Source organism: Anopheles moucheti, chromosome 3 (assembly GCF_943734755.1).
Source record: "Anopheles moucheti chromosome 3, idAnoMoucSN_F20_07, whole genome shotgun sequence".
NCBI classification, from domain to species: domain Eukaryota; kingdom Metazoa; phylum Arthropoda; class Insecta; order Diptera; family Culicidae; genus Anopheles; species Anopheles moucheti.
Window position 1 is genome coordinate 2,706,705 of NC_069141.1, and position 16,787 is coordinate 2,723,491.

The 16,787-nt window shown below is 43.9% G+C and overlaps 2 protein-coding genes across 3 annotated transcripts in view; one reads left to right on the forward strand and one right to left on the reverse strand.

The window, feature by feature from the left end:
- Nucleotides 1–16,787, reverse strand: part of LOC128303300 (stress-activated protein kinase JNK) — a 284,621-nt gene that overhangs the window by 133,471 nt on the left and 134,363 nt on the right. The window lies entirely within an intron of this gene.
- On the forward strand, nucleotides 3,665–14,654 carry LOC128303299 (uncharacterized). 2 transcript variants are annotated; one of them, XM_053040205.1, is made up of 6 exons: nucleotides 3,665–3,740; nucleotides 3,976–4,217; nucleotides 9,833–10,054; nucleotides 10,121–10,272; nucleotides 10,342–10,707; nucleotides 11,985–14,654. In XM_053040205.1, the coding sequence occupies exons 2-6, from the start codon at nucleotides 4,148–4,150 to the stop codon at nucleotides 12,678–12,680; spliced, it is 1,506 nt and encodes a 501-aa protein (XP_052896165.1). In that variant the 5' UTR covers nucleotides 3,665–3,740; nucleotides 3,976–4,147; the 3' UTR covers nucleotides 12,681–14,654. The 2 variants fall into 2 exon arrangements, with proteins under 2 accessions (XP_052896165.1, XP_052896166.1); XM_053040206.1 differs by having other exon boundaries at nucleotides 11,997–14,654.

Here is a 16,787-nt window from a genome sequence, read left to right on the forward strand (position 1 = left end):
GTTATATGCCCACCAGGCGGCTAAAGTCCTGCTGCTCATCGCACAACACCAAACGGTGCAGATAAATCATCTGTGCAAAATATCAGTACGGAGACACAAGTTACCGTCAGGCAACACGTGCCTAAAAAAATGTGCTGGATGCACTTGAACTGGAAATCAGTAGGAAACGGAGTAACGACCGCGGGGAAGAACTCGGCGAAGCAAGTCAATCTTGCGGAGCGTGATTTAATTGCACGCTTTTTTTGCCTTTAATTCCGATTAATCTTGAACCGGTGCGCAATTAGGGCGATTTGGTGCATTTGGAAGCGTTGGAACAATGCTCACGACAATAAAAAATTGCATAACCACCTTGACCGATTCGGTTTAAGTAGCATCAGCGCCATTAGGACCATTATCACGATGGAGAGAGATAATGGACGCTAAGTTAGGGTTGTTGTAGATAAATTATTGTCGTTGATCTGTGGGAAGATATGGGTGCAGATTTTTATGAAATTTATAGTGAATCATTTGATTGTGATAATATAGAAAAAAACTCTTAGTGTTTGTTACCTTCTTTGCCAGGAAGAAGCAAACGATCAAGTACGACTCCATGCAAAACAACTTGCGTATAAAAAATAGTTTCACTTTACCAGTGATGAGTAATTCATGTCGGATTTAGTCACCATGCTATTCACCTCAGCCTGCGCAGGGTCTGCAAATTGAACAAACTGACTATTGTGTAAAATGATAACTCATCACGGAGCCATCCAGTGGCACTGACTAAGCTCGAAGGCACAGACCATCTGTGCCGATCGTTTACATTACGTCTACGGTATTCGCTGCTGGTAGCTTATCTTGTAACAAAGCAAAAAGGAAACAAGCTTACCGAACAGCTCGCAAGTCTTCATTTGCTTTTGTTTTCCCTGTAAACTATTTGAAAAATGTCAGAAGCTGTACATTAAAGCTGACGAAGCGTAACGATTACGGTTGAATCCACAAAACTAGAACAGTCGTTTGAGTACAGCGGTGTACTGCCAACAGAAAGCATACCGATACTGAAGCTTCGAGTCCATCAAACAGTACCATTATATGGAAAAGAAAATGTCTTCTTCCTTAGGGCGTTTTTGATGTTCACTTGTATTTTAACTTGACTTCGAATCATTAACTTGACTTTTATGAATCATTTGAGAAGAGTCATGCATGTGAGTGCATGCATGAGGATTAATGCACGTCAAAGCATCCTCGAAGATTCGTAAATCTACAAAACAGAGCTCCGGAGTCACTCATTCAGTCCAAATGGTCAGACATATTCATAACTCTGACGCATATTCTATCAACGCTCTCTTCATCATTAAAATTGAGGATTACCGATGAACGTTGAAGCCGCTTCCATGATCATATATCTCAGCCATCTGTATATCGTAGGTTTTGATGGAATTCCATTAGAAAGAAGTTGCGTTACTTGATTAAAAATGGGTAAATATTTCAAACTATTCTTAAAATGAAACGTCGATTGCCTCCTTCCAAGATAAACCATCTAAACAAGATAACCCTAACACGGAACACTACAACCTGATAGGTCTGCAGCAGCGCATATCTGTCAGCGCATCATTAAGGCAGTGTGCAGCGTGTGTTGCAGCAAGTTCCATCTGCCAACCGTCTTCGGCCCGATGATCATCTGAAATGCGACTAGTCATTGCGACTGCCTCAACCCCGGAATGCCAAATGTCGCTACGGTTGTTAGCTGGTGCAGCGAGGCCAGCTATTAGAACAGAAAACAACCGCAACGCCCTTGCCGATTCAAACGCCACATCGAACCAGCCAGCCACACCGTATGCAATGACCTTGACCAGGGGTACGCTGGGCAGATGGGCGAACGATTTCCATCACCAATCGATCAGTGGCGCACGATCGGTTGCAGTCGATCAAACGGTGAAGGTTTTAATAGGTTAGTGTTGCGCACCGCTCCTCAATTGCCGGCTCATGAAAGTGTGTCCGGTTTGGAGGGAGGGGTTTGATTTAAGTTGACACTCCTGTTCCATACAGACCAAACTGCTTCATGTCACTACGCAATGGGGTTGAGCGTTGTGCGTGGTGGTTCACAAAACGGTATCGCATGCCAAACGCGTCAATAGGATCGTACCGCATGGGTTGACATATGGACATACGGACGTTTTGCAGGTGTACAGACACGGACAACTACTGCTGGTTAGAATAGGATTGCCCGAGGCCGAGAAAGTCGTTCGCTTTCGTCTGTGTAAAGTTGTAGTAGAATTGCGTCTCCATATAGTTTTGTTATGTTTTTCACTCAGCGAAAAGGTGCTAATCGTGCGCTGTTCGTGGTTCGAGAATTCTGACGTTTTGCCGTCTCCTCGCCTGTATCTCCTGGCCTTAACAGTTCAGAATTGGCAATAGATGATTAAATCGGAATGCCAACAACGGGAAATAATCTTTATCGACTTCTAAGGATGACACCTAGCATCAGGAAGATATCTGGGAGATTATATTTCGAGCGAGCAGAGGAAATGGTAGAACTTATCATACCTTTCGCGGAATACATCCCCATCGTAGATGGTCGAAGGTGAGCACAGGTTATTTTTTATGATCAATTGATAGTTAATCAAACGCTTTGTGTTTCCAAGCCGCTGTCCCCGCAGTTCAGGAAATGTCAAACTTTCAGCAAGTATGCCCTTTAGTGAAGTCACCGCTTAACGACACTGTGGAATTTGAAGTCATATTTGGATACATTGTCTTCAGAATGTCGGGGATAATGGTAGTTGAGGAGTAACTCATGTTGCTAATTTTTGTCCTTCAGTAAGACATTGTTTTTTAGCGAGTGAGATGAAAAAACACGACGACATAGCAATATGCTCTCCATAAGAAAGCAATCCTAACGAGAATAAATTAAGTTGGACTTTGCATTCTTTATAATTCCTTTTATGTTGTTATAATATAAGGAATAACATAAGTTATCTTTTTTTAAACTTAACGAACAATATTTTTGTTCCAGCTAATCTAATACTGTTGATAACTTGATAGTTAAAGAGTTGAAAGGACGAAACAAGAGTATTAAAACAAATTTCATAAAAATTCCAAGACTTTGCTTTTTTTATTCTTCATACTTAATAAACATATTTGTAAGACAGCTAGAGAAATGGAGTGAAAAATTATCAGCAATAAGAAGATTTCAGGAGCAGCAACAATTTATTGAAGAAATGGTTTGAAATAATTGCAAAACACTATTGAATATTTAGTGACACAATAAGCAAGAGCGTATTACACTGAACAGCAGAAAGTTGTTAAACTAAAAGCTGCCATCGTATATTTGTTTGCAGCAGTGTCTAATTTTCCTAACATAATTTCGCTTCAAAATTTCCTCAAAGTGAAACAAAAAACTAAAACCACCCCCAAATTTCGGTATTGTTATCTTTCTCCACTCGGGTCACAACATCATCCCGTCACAACACGGCAGAAACAAATCCACGCCGTGGCACATCGTTTAGCGTCCACGACCGATTGTGGCGTGAAGGGGACGCTCGATGCTGCAGTGAATGCGTAAAAACGGAACCGCACCATGACAACGACAACGGGCAACAGGGAGAGTGTCTGACTCACCCCTCCGGCGAACCACCCCGGAAAGATCGCATATATAGACGTAGAGCGCACCATGGCCACCGTACCAGTCGAGAGAACGTGCTCCGCGAGTAACGAACGCGTTTGGGGGCAAACAGCCATCACCAACCGGGTATACCCAACAGCAGGTACGCGTGCACTCATCTCCATCCGCCAGCTGACCGGATCGGCAGATTTTTGCTCATGCTCACGATAGCTCACCGGCACGCGCACTTTTTTGCCTGCCCAACGAAGGTGGTATTGTTTTGACGTTTATTGTGCAGTACGCGGCCGTGCGAGTGAACAGAATTGTGAATTTTCGTCCGAATCGTAGTAACACCGTACTGAATGTGCACTTTGTTTTGCTTTCTATTCCAAACGCAGTACAAATTCATCAACCGGCGTGTGTGAAGTGCAGTGTTGTGCAGTGCGGCCATTGGTGACACGTAGATAAGTTCACTATCACCGGCGACAGGGTGACAGGGAAATTTCTGGAAAATTCTACCCCAATACTACACCGCGTGTAAGCGCCCTTGCCTGTGTGCAATCGGAAAGAATGCGACGATTCACGACCAGTTTGCTGCTGGTGGTTGCCTTGACCGTGACCGCCACCGTCGCCTATCCAGGTATGTTGTGAACGAACGAACGCGTGTGGTTGTGTGTGAAGTAGCATAAAAGTGGTACGACCGCAACGCTTTCCATATGGCAGTGCAGAGAACTTTAAATTTGGACCAAAGAACGGCCGAAGTTGGTTTGTGTTGGAGTGTGGGAGTTGAGTTACAATTCCATTGCCTGCTTGACTGAAAATTGTGAGAGTTGCAGAGCTTGCAGTGACATATTCACGGGTGGGCAAAAGCGATCGATGGACATGAAAAATCAATTTTCCTGGCAGTGTGAAAAATTTCCACCTGGGATGGAGAAACAGAACCCATTTGAGGGTTTTTATTTTTAATACCAAAGGCCACTTTAATAACAATCGATCATTCAATGACGTATCTCCACTGGGTGGGAGATAAGAATTGCTGATGTTAGGCAAATTTCCCTTCTCGCATCGCGTGTACAATTCGTGCGTGATGCGAGTGCTTCACTCACTTGCAACGAATGTAATTGTAATTGTAAAATCAGTTAGGCATGAGATGCACAGCGTTCTCAGTCCGAGACGCAATTTAAGTTCCATTTTGAAATAATTACAGACTATGAAAGCCTGTAAAGATGACCTGGAGCCCAGGAACGTTGTTAAATCGCGCAATATCTTCACCCTTGGTTGGGTTGCGATACGAAACAAGTTTTTGGAAACAAGAACATGGTTCACAACAATTCCCAAATATCCAATTTTTTTTAGTTGGTGACTCTCCTGAAACCTGTTCTTGGCGCTTTTTTTAGGTGGCGCAGTATTAGCATGTTCGTGTTTCAATCAACAGCAGACACGAACGTACCCCGTATCTCGGCTCTAGCTGCTGATCATACAGCGAACGATCGTACGATCAAACCTTATTTCCTACCTGCTAGCCACAGCAACCATGCAATCTAGCATATTGCACAGATTTTAATTGACACGCCATTTTGTATACAGCCCCATCTTTTGTTCCATTCTAACAGATTGCATAATTTCCGTAAAGCTGTGCAGAAGCGTGCGCACATTAAGCTGATGAGCCGCTGGAAGGCTAATTAAAATCTATCCACCACATATGTAAAGCAATATGTGGCCGCGGGTGTTGAAAAGGTTTTAATGATTGCACACCTTCGTACGAGGTATTTATACACCGGCTTAACATCAACCGAGCCGAACTTGACTCGGGCGGGTGGTAAAAATCTGGCTGGTTATTTTTTATTTGCCTTAATGAGCTTCATTCATCATTTTATTCGGGGGAGATTTGCCTATTTCCTTCTTCCGAAATTGGCGCTCAATCTTCCGGCTCGGTGCGGAATAAACCGTACCCGCACGCGGACGGTTTGACCTTGGGGAGATGCTGAAAACTTTGCGACTTTGCACCGTGTGTTGGTGTGTAGAACTGTTATTTGCGTCATCACACCGGCTGAGTAACTGAGCTGATTTCCCGCGATGGTTGGGTGATGTTTCGGATTTTTGTTGTTCTCCTCCTTCTACGGTGTCCGACACACAGATGAACCGTAGATGGGGAGGCACAGTAAGAACTCTCGTTACTTTCCGCAATTGATTTCACGTCGCTAGCTTTTCCACTTCCGAGATGACTCGAGTTGAGATTGGATCTGTGTATGGTTTGGAAGCATTATTGTTCCTCCGCTTTGCTAGCACTTCCCAAACGCTACCACCACCCGGTTTAGGCCGGGAAGTGTCTATATGTACTACAATTGTATTAACAATTTCGGTTGATTGTTGTGCATTTGCGCTGTGCGGGACTGCGGCCCTTTCACACGCTGCATTGTAGCGACCAGTAGCGGACCAGTAGTGTCCGTTGATGATGAGGTGATGGGTTGGGAGGATGCAAACGATGCTGTTCATCATGCGAGATGCGCCGCAATTTCATTGACCGCAGATGGATGAGTCTGCCGTGCTGGTGTGTATGTTTCGGTGGCGTAAAACAAAAACATGGCACTGATTCAAGGCGGGTTTGTGAGCAATTCGAATGCGCGCGCCAATCTGTTGACTGTGTCATTTTGACGGAATATTTTTTGATAATTTCTTAGAAGCTCTAGGTCGTTTACAGGTGCTAAATTCATGTGCTGCGTCAGCTCTTTCTTTCCACAGAAATGTGGATGATATTGCCCCATTCAAAGTTTTAATTTAACGCAAGACTCTGGACATTTCAGTTCATGTAAAGGGTACTCAAAATGATCTATCACTGGAGAGGTTTCGAAGTTTATAGGCAACATTATGCATCAGAAACTAAGTGTTAAAGTACGCCTCGTTTTTCAAATAATACCAAGGGAAGTGTCGAGTCCCCCTTATCATCAACATCAACATTAGAACCGTAAATGAACATGGGGCAAAATAGTGATGCGTACTTGACGATGCAAATGTGTATTATAACTTATTAAATACACTGAATTTCATTCAAGTTTAGTTTGAAATGTCTTATTATGTTAATAGGACTACGCTTAGTCGGCCAGGACTTTAAGTTGAGTTATTGAGCACTCGACTCAATAACACATCCTGGTTGTGTCCAAATATTCGGAAGGCCGTGCTCCACAGACTGTTGTCATTGTTAAGGAAATTGAATACACAAATGGACAATAAACATTCAGTAGCGTCTTATCCAAAAAAAGCTGGTTAAACTCATTAGGAACTAGGATTCGAAAAGTTAAATTGATGTTTTAAAATCATTGGCCTATTTAAGATACTTTAGTTTGAATTATTCTATGATTCTATTAAATCATTTGTTAAATAATTAAACGCATTTTAATGGCAAGTTTCAACCAACATTACCACCCCTGCAACTGTGAAATAGGACAACGCGTGTACACTACATTAGGCAATTATTTTCAATGAAAATCACCATTGCGTAGTTGTGTTTTATTATTTATCAAGAACTGCCAGACTATTTTGCGCTTTGAGTTGATGATGATGAAGCTATGATTAAATTGAAATCAAAACGTGATTATACCAACCCGTACCGTAGCTTATCACACCAAAGTCCAAGGAATCCAACATTGTGTACAGAACAAAACACAGAAAACATTTCAAGTGTATATCTCGTTTCGCACTCCCGCCCGAATAAATTGCCGTTCGCGAAGCCGGGCAGGAATTTTCGCCGACAGGTACTTGAACGATTTGGCGATCGAGATGAAGCTAATTAAAATACTTTCGCGGTTGAAGGTGGAAAAGGTGCCAGCTGAGAATGAGAAGCACGTCAAGTGTCTTGCATTCTTCCCGAGCCGGGCAGTTCAGAGAAAGTTCGCTTTTGGCGCGCCCATTGCATGGAACGTTGTTTGGAAATTATAATTTACTGAGCTAGAATGCAATTGAGAAACGATCGTCAGGGGGTTATAGTAAGCAGTAGGGACTACAGTATATAGTTTTATATTCATATCTTCGCAAGGAATTTAATACACTGTTTACCTATTTCCTATCCATTTGACGTCTGGCATGCTTTCCGCATGTGTGTTACTGGACCTCCCACACTAAATGCTCAGCTGCGAGCTTTGGTGCATTCGACGACACGGCACTCACATGGGTAGGCGATTAGATTGTTGTTGATTTATTTCGTTGCGTGTTTTGAATACAATTGCAGAACATAAGATGCATGATCTGAGTGTAGGTTAACACTGGGCGAATGTCGGTAACAAGCGGTAGAGTGCATGATTGGTGCAGTATTGCTGCCTAACTGCGGTACCAAAGTACACCGTGGCACGTGACATTTGTAAAACTGTGTTCACTTATGTCTGGTCATGCACCGAGAGGCTGGTTTTAGGGGTATTGAACAAGGGGGTTGAATATTGGGTGGTTTCTTGAAGAGTTTGTTTTTTTTGAGAGAAGGAACTCTTCAAGCTGAAAATGATCAAGCATTTAACCAACAATGAGCAAATGCATATGAATTTCCATTGTTGCGTAGGGAAGCTTTATTGTGGGTACCCAAGACATCACGAAAGTAACGCATTGTGCATTGAATGTGATGCAATTATGGATAATTTGATAACTTTTTACACCCAGCAATATAATTGTGGCACGTCATTTTGCCTGGTGGAGAAGGGTTTATTCCTCAGACCGATCTCTCGGATCTCTGTAAGATCGGCTCGAGCAGTTTTGATTCCAGTGTTAGCGATCGAGTAGGTCATTGGCTTGTTTTGACACGAAACAGGCTTGTGAAACTACTGTTTGAGTACTATAGAATGAAGGAGGCAGAGGCACGATCTGTACGGCGGAGAGTAGGTCAACATTGTGCTTACTTGTCTATCAATCCAATAGAGCGCTAGTCACGTCGTAGGATACTGTTGCTAATAACAATGTCAACAGTGGCAATGCAGTCTGTACGATTTACGATCGTGATAGACATGTTTCGGAGAGAAGATTTTTTCGAAACTGCTGTACAAGAGAACCTCTTGATCTTGATCCGTCAGTTTCACTTCTTTTTGAAGTGCAATCGAAATTGTTTTCGAATGAAATGAGTTCTTGAAACGAGCGTTATGGTAATTTGGATGGCAAGAGCGAGTGGAATATTTACGGTACGGAGCAGATCGTAAGTCCATTCAAGGTGATATAGTGTATGAATAAACAAGCACATAGGGGTTTTAAATGTAGAAAAATGCTTCGCTAATTGTAGCCAAATGGAAACTTCGCGTAACTTTCCCTTGTTTCTGTTGGGGCTGAATGAATTCCAACCGTAACTTTATCAATGCAAATTTACAACGTTCAGAAACAGGGCTTGTTTCATGTTCTCTCCATTTGTGGACACTAATTTCCTATTAGCAATTTAAAAACGCCGCCTGATACGGGTACGACGAGGGAGATAGTTCCAAATTGCACCAATTATGAAACAAAAGCCTTCCCGGCTGCTGTTACGCGTCACGCAAAAGGTGAAAAAAGACGCCATCAAAGTGGACGGGAGTACACGCGATTCTGTCATTTAGTGATTCATCCATCAGATCATGGCCGTGTTCTGCTGTTCGTTGCATGTTTTTCTGTCACAGTTCTTCGTTATGATCGCCCGGGTAACGAAAGTGTTTGAAATTAGCGAGTCATGTGCTGAAGATTTTAGAGCCTCGCCTCGTCTTGGCTTAGTCAGTTTTCGTTTCGAGAACTCTTCTACGCTGGAACAAGTGTCATTCAAATGGAGCTTTGTGGAAAGAAACGGCCTAGTTGCATGCCCTCGGTGAATAATGATCATTTTCCATTTATTTGAATAACAACAGCTGCTGCTGCTGCTGCTGCTACTACTGCTGCTCCAACATCTTCATTAGCTTTGAGCACATCAATTATGGCCGATTAGTGTGGCCACGGGCAGGGTTGCAATTATTCTTCCCCGATTGCCTAGCTGTGAGGCTAAAAAGGAGAAGGGGCAGCCAACGGCACCATTTGTCCGGGGTGGCTGGCACACCGAAAAAGCCATCGACAAGCCCTACTCCGCCCATCGCGTTTTTAGGTGGAGATTTATTTTTTCTCCCCCGTTGCAAATCGATTTCACCTTGATCGTTGTGCTTCGTGCACAACTGTTCATGATGAAGCATGTTTTCCAATTGGTGCGCAATAAACTTGAGACGCTGACGATGATCGATAAATGGTTATGATGTGTCTTGTGATCGATGCTTTTGATCTTTTTTGCAGCGAGCTACGAGAAGGAGAAGGAATCCGACACATCGGAAGATGCTGAGTATATCGTCGTGCCGTTGGCGCAACACCGTCCGACGTACTACAACCGGTATCCGTCGTCGTTTGAAGGCTTCGATGGTGTAGTGGATACGGGCGATTTCGCACCAATTCCGGCTAGACCCGTGTACTTCCCAACGTACAATCCGTTCTCGTGGCATCTTTCGGGATATCTGGATGGTGAGTGGCTTTTTAAAGGCGCGTCCGAACTTAACAGTACCCTAATGTATATCTGACGCTTTTTAGATCTTCTGAAACGTGTGCGAGATCGTTTCTCCGGATCGTGGAATCCGTTCTATGGTGGTGATTTCGTCCCATCCGGACCAGGAGTATGGCCGGCGGAGATTCCGGACGACTCATCGGAAGACGGCGTTACTAACTCTACCTCTACTGTGAAGGTATGTCCTAACGAAGCACCTCCTCATCCCTCGCTCAATAAGTCAAGCAATAACTTCGCTTTGTTTTAGGTCATCGATGGACACAAGGTTGTGATTAATGATACGTACTACACCAAGAAGACGGAGTTCGGTACATCGATCTTCAAGGTGCGTGTCATTGACGTGAAGCCCACGGACGACAGCACAGAGGTGGCTACTACCCCGAAAGCTCCAACTGATGTTGAGGTCGGCAATCGTAATGGTGCGGATGGAGAGTCGGATAAGAAACCAGACGCACCGTCGACTGATGCACCGAAACGAGATACCGAGCTAGAATCGAGTGATGAAGAGAAGACTACCGCAGATGATGATAATCTGAACACGATCGATACGTCCGACGTGGACATCGATGAGGCGAAGGAGAATGGAAAGGAAGCACCAGTGGACAAGCAGGAGGTAAATACGGAAAGTGCAGCTGATGATGCAGAAGCTGCGGAACCTACTACTACTGCCGCTGCTGACGCTGCATAATCCTCTTCTGAAAATCGCTGTTGCAAACGCTTGCCCTAATCCTTTCTTCACTTTTGGACTGATCTACTAGCTTCCCTACTACAAGCATCCGATCTTTTATAACAACAACAATACAAATCCACTGTCTCTCGGTTCCTTCGGGTGTGGCCGTATGTTTGCTATAACCTTTCTATAGACAATTGCATTGGGGAACCGCAACACACAAAACGAAGGATCTCTTAATGTTTACCGTCGTACTGTTTAAACTACCCCTCCGATTCTTTCAAGCTCGCTTAATTTTAAACCTAAAACTATAACAAAACCTCTGTGATTCGAACGCTATGGACCATCATTCGTATCTCGTATTTTCTCGTTCATACATCTTCCTTTTTCGTTCCCAATTAACTTTCATAGTCTACCGGTTTCATATCTCTTCCTAGTAGCATGTACATAAGCATAGTGCTGGTATGCGTGATGTAAATTCATTACTTGCATTTCTTTTTTTATGAACTTCTTCCACCCGCAAACTCCAGAACTAGTGCGTGAGGAGTGACTTCCGGTTAACAGTTGACAGGTTCGATGCCAGCTGACAATACATCACGCAACGAAATGCATCTTGCAGCAATGGAATAGTGTATTGGAGAAAAGGAATATGTTGTAGAAAATGGCGAGGAATATACGTTACAGTCGAGCAAGCGCCATCGATCGGTAGATTGGGGGTTGGGTTTGATACGACGATATTTCTCCGATTACTTCATGCCTGGTAACATGGGAATGCAATTGTTGAAAGATTCGTCCACCGCAGCGTTGAACTGTTGGCTGTTCGCTCTTCCCGATTTCGATTTTAATAAGTCTAACCAGTTAAGCTTTACAAACTGAATGATGTAAATAAAGTTGTTAAGAACTTCAAATGCCTTTACTTTCTCTCTATCTCTTTGCAACTTTTGGATTAATATTTTTCGTTTGCTGCTACAATGTTAACCACAAGAGCTCCACGTAACAAATGAACTTACAAGCATGAGGCTCGCGAATAATGCTGCAGAGTGGTTTGCTTTTGAATCTAATGTACATATTTCATCTGAGATATTTATTAGTTTTAAGCCGTATCATCATTGTAAATTATTTCATAGAAGCTAGTCCACGCAGAATATCGACGCTCTTTAATTAGAGTTGGAGATCACTCTGCTGATGTTGCAGTGAGTTGTAATGTGTATTTCATACAGTTCTCCAAACAGTGGTCAGGGCTGGAATCGTTCGAAGCGGCATCACACCCATTGGAAGATCTAGTGGCAGGATCACCCGAGATGGCCGTTCAACGTAACCGTGGCAACAGCGAACTGCTCGAATCGAGCTCGGAGGAGGAATCGGAAGTAAACGTGCAACGGCAGCCGGTGTCAGACGAATGGCCTAAGCAGGACGATCGTAAGCGGATCATTGTATCGAACAGGTTTGATAACAGATTCAACGCAAACCAGGAAAGACCAGTTGGTGATGTGCCCGCATCAACCGGGCACGATCTTTCCAACGACATCGCCATCAACTTTCGGCTGGCGGCGGATAAAAGTGTAACGGCAAACCCGAACGCAATTACGTTCAATCCGATGAATCCACCCTCCGTTATTGTCCAGCGGGATCCGTTTCCCACGGCGGGTCCGGGAAGATTTCCAACCGTACCAGGTCGCCCAACGATGGGATTTCCCTCCCAGCAACCGGTTGGTGGAGTTGGCTATCCCGCGGTAGGACCGTTTCCAGGCTTTCCCGGATCGGTTGGTTTCCCGGGTGGTCAATATCCGTTGCAACCGTTTCCCATGCAACCGCCGCTGTTCGGTGTTCCGCAGGGCACAAACTTTGGACTGGCAGCTCAGAACCCACAGGTACCGCCGTTCTTCTTCGGCAATGGTCAGTTCCGGCGGACTTAAACAGGATGTCCGGGGGTTAGAAAAAAAAATCTTCCAACCAGAGGCGGACAAGCAGACGTTGGAGAGCAACAACTAGTACGTAAAAGTTGCTCATTTATTTATTGATCTAAATTATTTTACTCAAGCGAAAAGGTTCGTGTGGCCTTCTCGCACAGCTACACACCGAACTATATACTAGATCTATTGTTAAGGACAGAATTGACAGGAGAGTGGGACCGATGAAGTAGACCAATCCCGGGGAGAGTTTTCACTAATACCAAAGAAGTTTCCCCGTGCTGCAAGCGTTAAATGTCGAATGTAAGAACTTTGGAAAGAATCAAAACTTCTTGCACCTCCCATATTTCCCAGTCCGGGCTTGGAGAAATTGGTGGAAATGCATGGAGCGAACCGCGCCACACATGTGTAGTTGGGCCCGGGCGCAAACAAGGGCACACAACGCAAGGGTCGAAAAAACGGGAGATTTTATTCTTCATTGGAAAATAATTTATTTACAACAGTTTCGGACATACTTCCGTTCCGTGTGGCTTAAAACTTTTCCATCAACCGAAAGTGATTGGTGTAGCGGATTGGAGCAGGGTTGGGACCGGCCTTCATGCATTGATGGGTGACTGGAAGCATCAGCACAGCCGGGGCCAATGGAAGTTTTCTATAAATCCTTCCTTTCGGAAAGTATCGAAGTTTGGAATAGTTTGTTTTCGTACTCCCTTCCGTTACTCGATTGCCTGTCCGCATTATGGAAGGATTAGTGAAGAATCGACCAACTGATGGTGCAATGCGTTGGAAGGGAAGCTATTGGACGGAGTGGGGATGAAGTTTTCGCGCGGAGAAATTCTCGTTCGAATAAAGCCAATAGGCGGAAGCAAGTTTAATACAAAATATTCGGCCAAGTGGTTCAATTTGTCTTAATATTTCCGTACAAGAAGCGTCAGAACGACCAGCAGCACATCCAATTCGCAACACATTAATTAAGTAAATGGCATCGAGCTGATCTGCAAACCGGTCCACAGTAGTAGTGGATGAGACGTAAAAGCCCCTTAAAAGCGAGTTTTTTTGTGCACAGGTAAAGGTAGACTAATTAATTTGTGCATTGTCTGACAAATGGCGTAAGATTTGAGAAGGAGTAAAACTCATTGCACCGAGTACGAACCGCCACGGTACACAGAAGCGTAGTGAAGGTTTTCCTTCCGTATCCCGGGCGTTATAGCAAATGGATGTAAAGAGACGCAAAGAGCAAACAATTCAATAAATCTAGTCTTCCTTGGCAGATCCTGGCAATGGTACGGAGAGAGAAACAAGAAGGATTTTAATTTAAGAAAATCTTTTTTCACGTATGCCGCTGGTTGGGGCAGAAATTTAAGAAATCCGAAATTGGGAAGAAGCTATTGGGAAGTCGTTCCTGTGTTTGTTTGGACATTAAATGGCAAGGCAGCAGAGAAAAGAATTTACCCCCATTTTACCCCGAACAGGATGGTTGAAAATAAGGTTTTAATTAACACTTTCAAAAATTAATTTATTTCCACCATGTTTGCCCGAACGCTTATCCACCTCCCGGTGCGAAAGAATGGAAGGATAATCCTTCCAAGGAAATTACTCTTCCTTAACTGCAGCGGCAGACAAATAGAGGACGCTGAGCGAGTAACAAGTTCGATCTGATACATTCTTAGAGCTAAATCCATGCTGGTCAATAGAGCGTCGGTTCCGGGTGCCCTACGGGTGGTAAAGCAAACACAAAAAGGCAATGCAAAGGTTTGGGTTTTTACCTTCTGTATGCTTTTCCACCAGATTGATCCCGTTTGCCATTCGAGGTGCAATCGAGCACGGGTGTTTGAGTTTTGTTTCATTGCAGGGTGTCTGTGAATGTGTGTAAGGAGTAGTTTGTTTTCATCAAATAAGAATTTAGCTGCTTTCAATTACAATTTAAATGCAATCATAGAAGAATGCTACATTTTTAATACAAACTGTACAATTGGTCTTACGTGAAATAAAAAAAAATGGAATAAAAATCATAAGCAACCTCAATGAACTTTATTGATAAATAAAGTCATCTTCAAGAAGCAACTTAAATTAAATTCAAACATTTTCCACAATAAAGCGATCATATCCTGGAAGATTCTTTGAGAAAAATATAGTTGGAATTTTAGTTCCCATTCGGTAATGTAACCAACTGCATACTTTTGGGCGTATTTGATGGAAGCGTGCTAAGAAACCACCATCAGTAACCCTGTAATGCATCCAACCGTCACCAACCAGCAGCTTTTGCTAGCAACTGGTTTCTCAACGGGCCACCAGCTCTATCTCCATCGGTATTGATGTTCGATGTTCACTTCACAGCGTCACATGCACAAAACCCTTGCTGCTCTGTACAAAGCAAAGCGATGATATCAAATTATATTTATTGAAAATTACTTTTTATTTAATTTCTTCTACTTTTGAATCGTTCTTCTGCCTCAAGGAATGATAGATTTCTTGTGTGGAACTAAAAAAAAGGAAGAAAGGGAGCCGAACCGATTGTGGACGGATTCTTGCAGTAGCCTAGCCTTTGAGCATTGGTTTACCGTGGAAGCATCAGCACCCAAACCACCGGCCGAACATCAATCGTATCCGGAAGAACAAGGAGTAATGCTGGCGTTTGAGGGGTGCACACACACACACAAACACACAAAAATGGTCCGTTATGCTGGCAGACGGAACCGAAGCTTTGTTTGCCCTGTCGATAGTATTCACTCTGTTTAAACTCTGGTTTCAACGCTCGGGGGAAATTTGGTACAATTTTCTTTACCCATCCCCGGGACGAGTTCTTTCTTCTGTGGAGGTGCAAAAAAATGATGCCTCAGCAAAAGGCGCCACTCCCGTCCGTGGGACAATCGACAAGCGTAAGATGCTCTGCAGCACTTTGGTGTCAACTGGCAACCAGATTCGAACGGCAGCAGTACGGTGTGCATTTGCAGCTCGACAAGAAAAATCTGCTTCGCCTTTTCTTATCATCTGTGTGCCCTATTGTTACGCTTTTCCTCCTTCAACGCGTGTTGCTCGACAGCAAGATGAACAATACCGATCGTATTTGGAGTTGTGGCAATGGCATCCTTCCCTGTAAGCTAGCGACCATCGTGGGGTTTACTTTGCCGCACCTTAACAATGCAAAAAAAAAAAGAGCGGAAAGTCAAATACTCGCACCGAACAGATTTATCTACCCCTGGGATATTTACTCGAACAAGAAGCAATTTGAAAGATCGCTTTCAGTTTCATCTGCTGTGCTTTACATAAATTATACTTCCGGCTCGACGTAAAACAACGCAGCCGGAGAAAGGACAACGATGAAGATCAGATGAAAGGATAAGACTTCTGTCACCGGAGACACGGTTGTGCCTTAGCCGTGTTGTCCAGCGTATTTAAATCGATGTTTTATGGTGCACCGAAACACTGTAGCAGCTTAAAGATATAATGCCTTCGCCTGTAGCTTACAGTTCAATCCCCAGCGTACCTAATCGCAATACGCCACCAGGTGAATTTCTCGCTTCAATGATTGCAAAAGACGCTCCAATCGTCATGCTGTGGCGGTGGATTTTTTGGCTTTCATGCCCCAGCAATAATAGTAACGTTACAGCACAACGGTTGCCAATCCGTCCGCGGGCCCAAGACACTCACCCGACCGAGCGTTCGTTGGGCAAGATAACAGAATGATTTAGTGCTTTGTTTTTAAGAAAATATGGCCCCAAACGTCCTGGCGTTGGTGGTAGCGTGGTGAATGCTTCCAGAATGAGTGCTCCGTTTGGAGCGAGATGAGTTTGCACTTCCGGACCGTGTCCTGTGAGTCGGTGAGTCATAAATCAAACGCACTTCCAGATCCGGTGCAGGCTTCGTCTAGTAGCATCGTAGTAACGTTCCGCCACCCTGACTTGAAGCCCCGGTTGCTCCCAGCTGCCTATTTGTTTGATAATTATTCCGATTAATCTTTGACTCAAATAATCCAATTACTTTTTCTCCTGGTGCAAATTGGTACACGATGTCTGGCCGGATGGGAAAGATGGTACTTACGTCAGACGGGAATCTATCGAGAGTCCCCGATCTGGCTGTAGTTAATTTCGGATGGATCAAAGGAATCGCTCG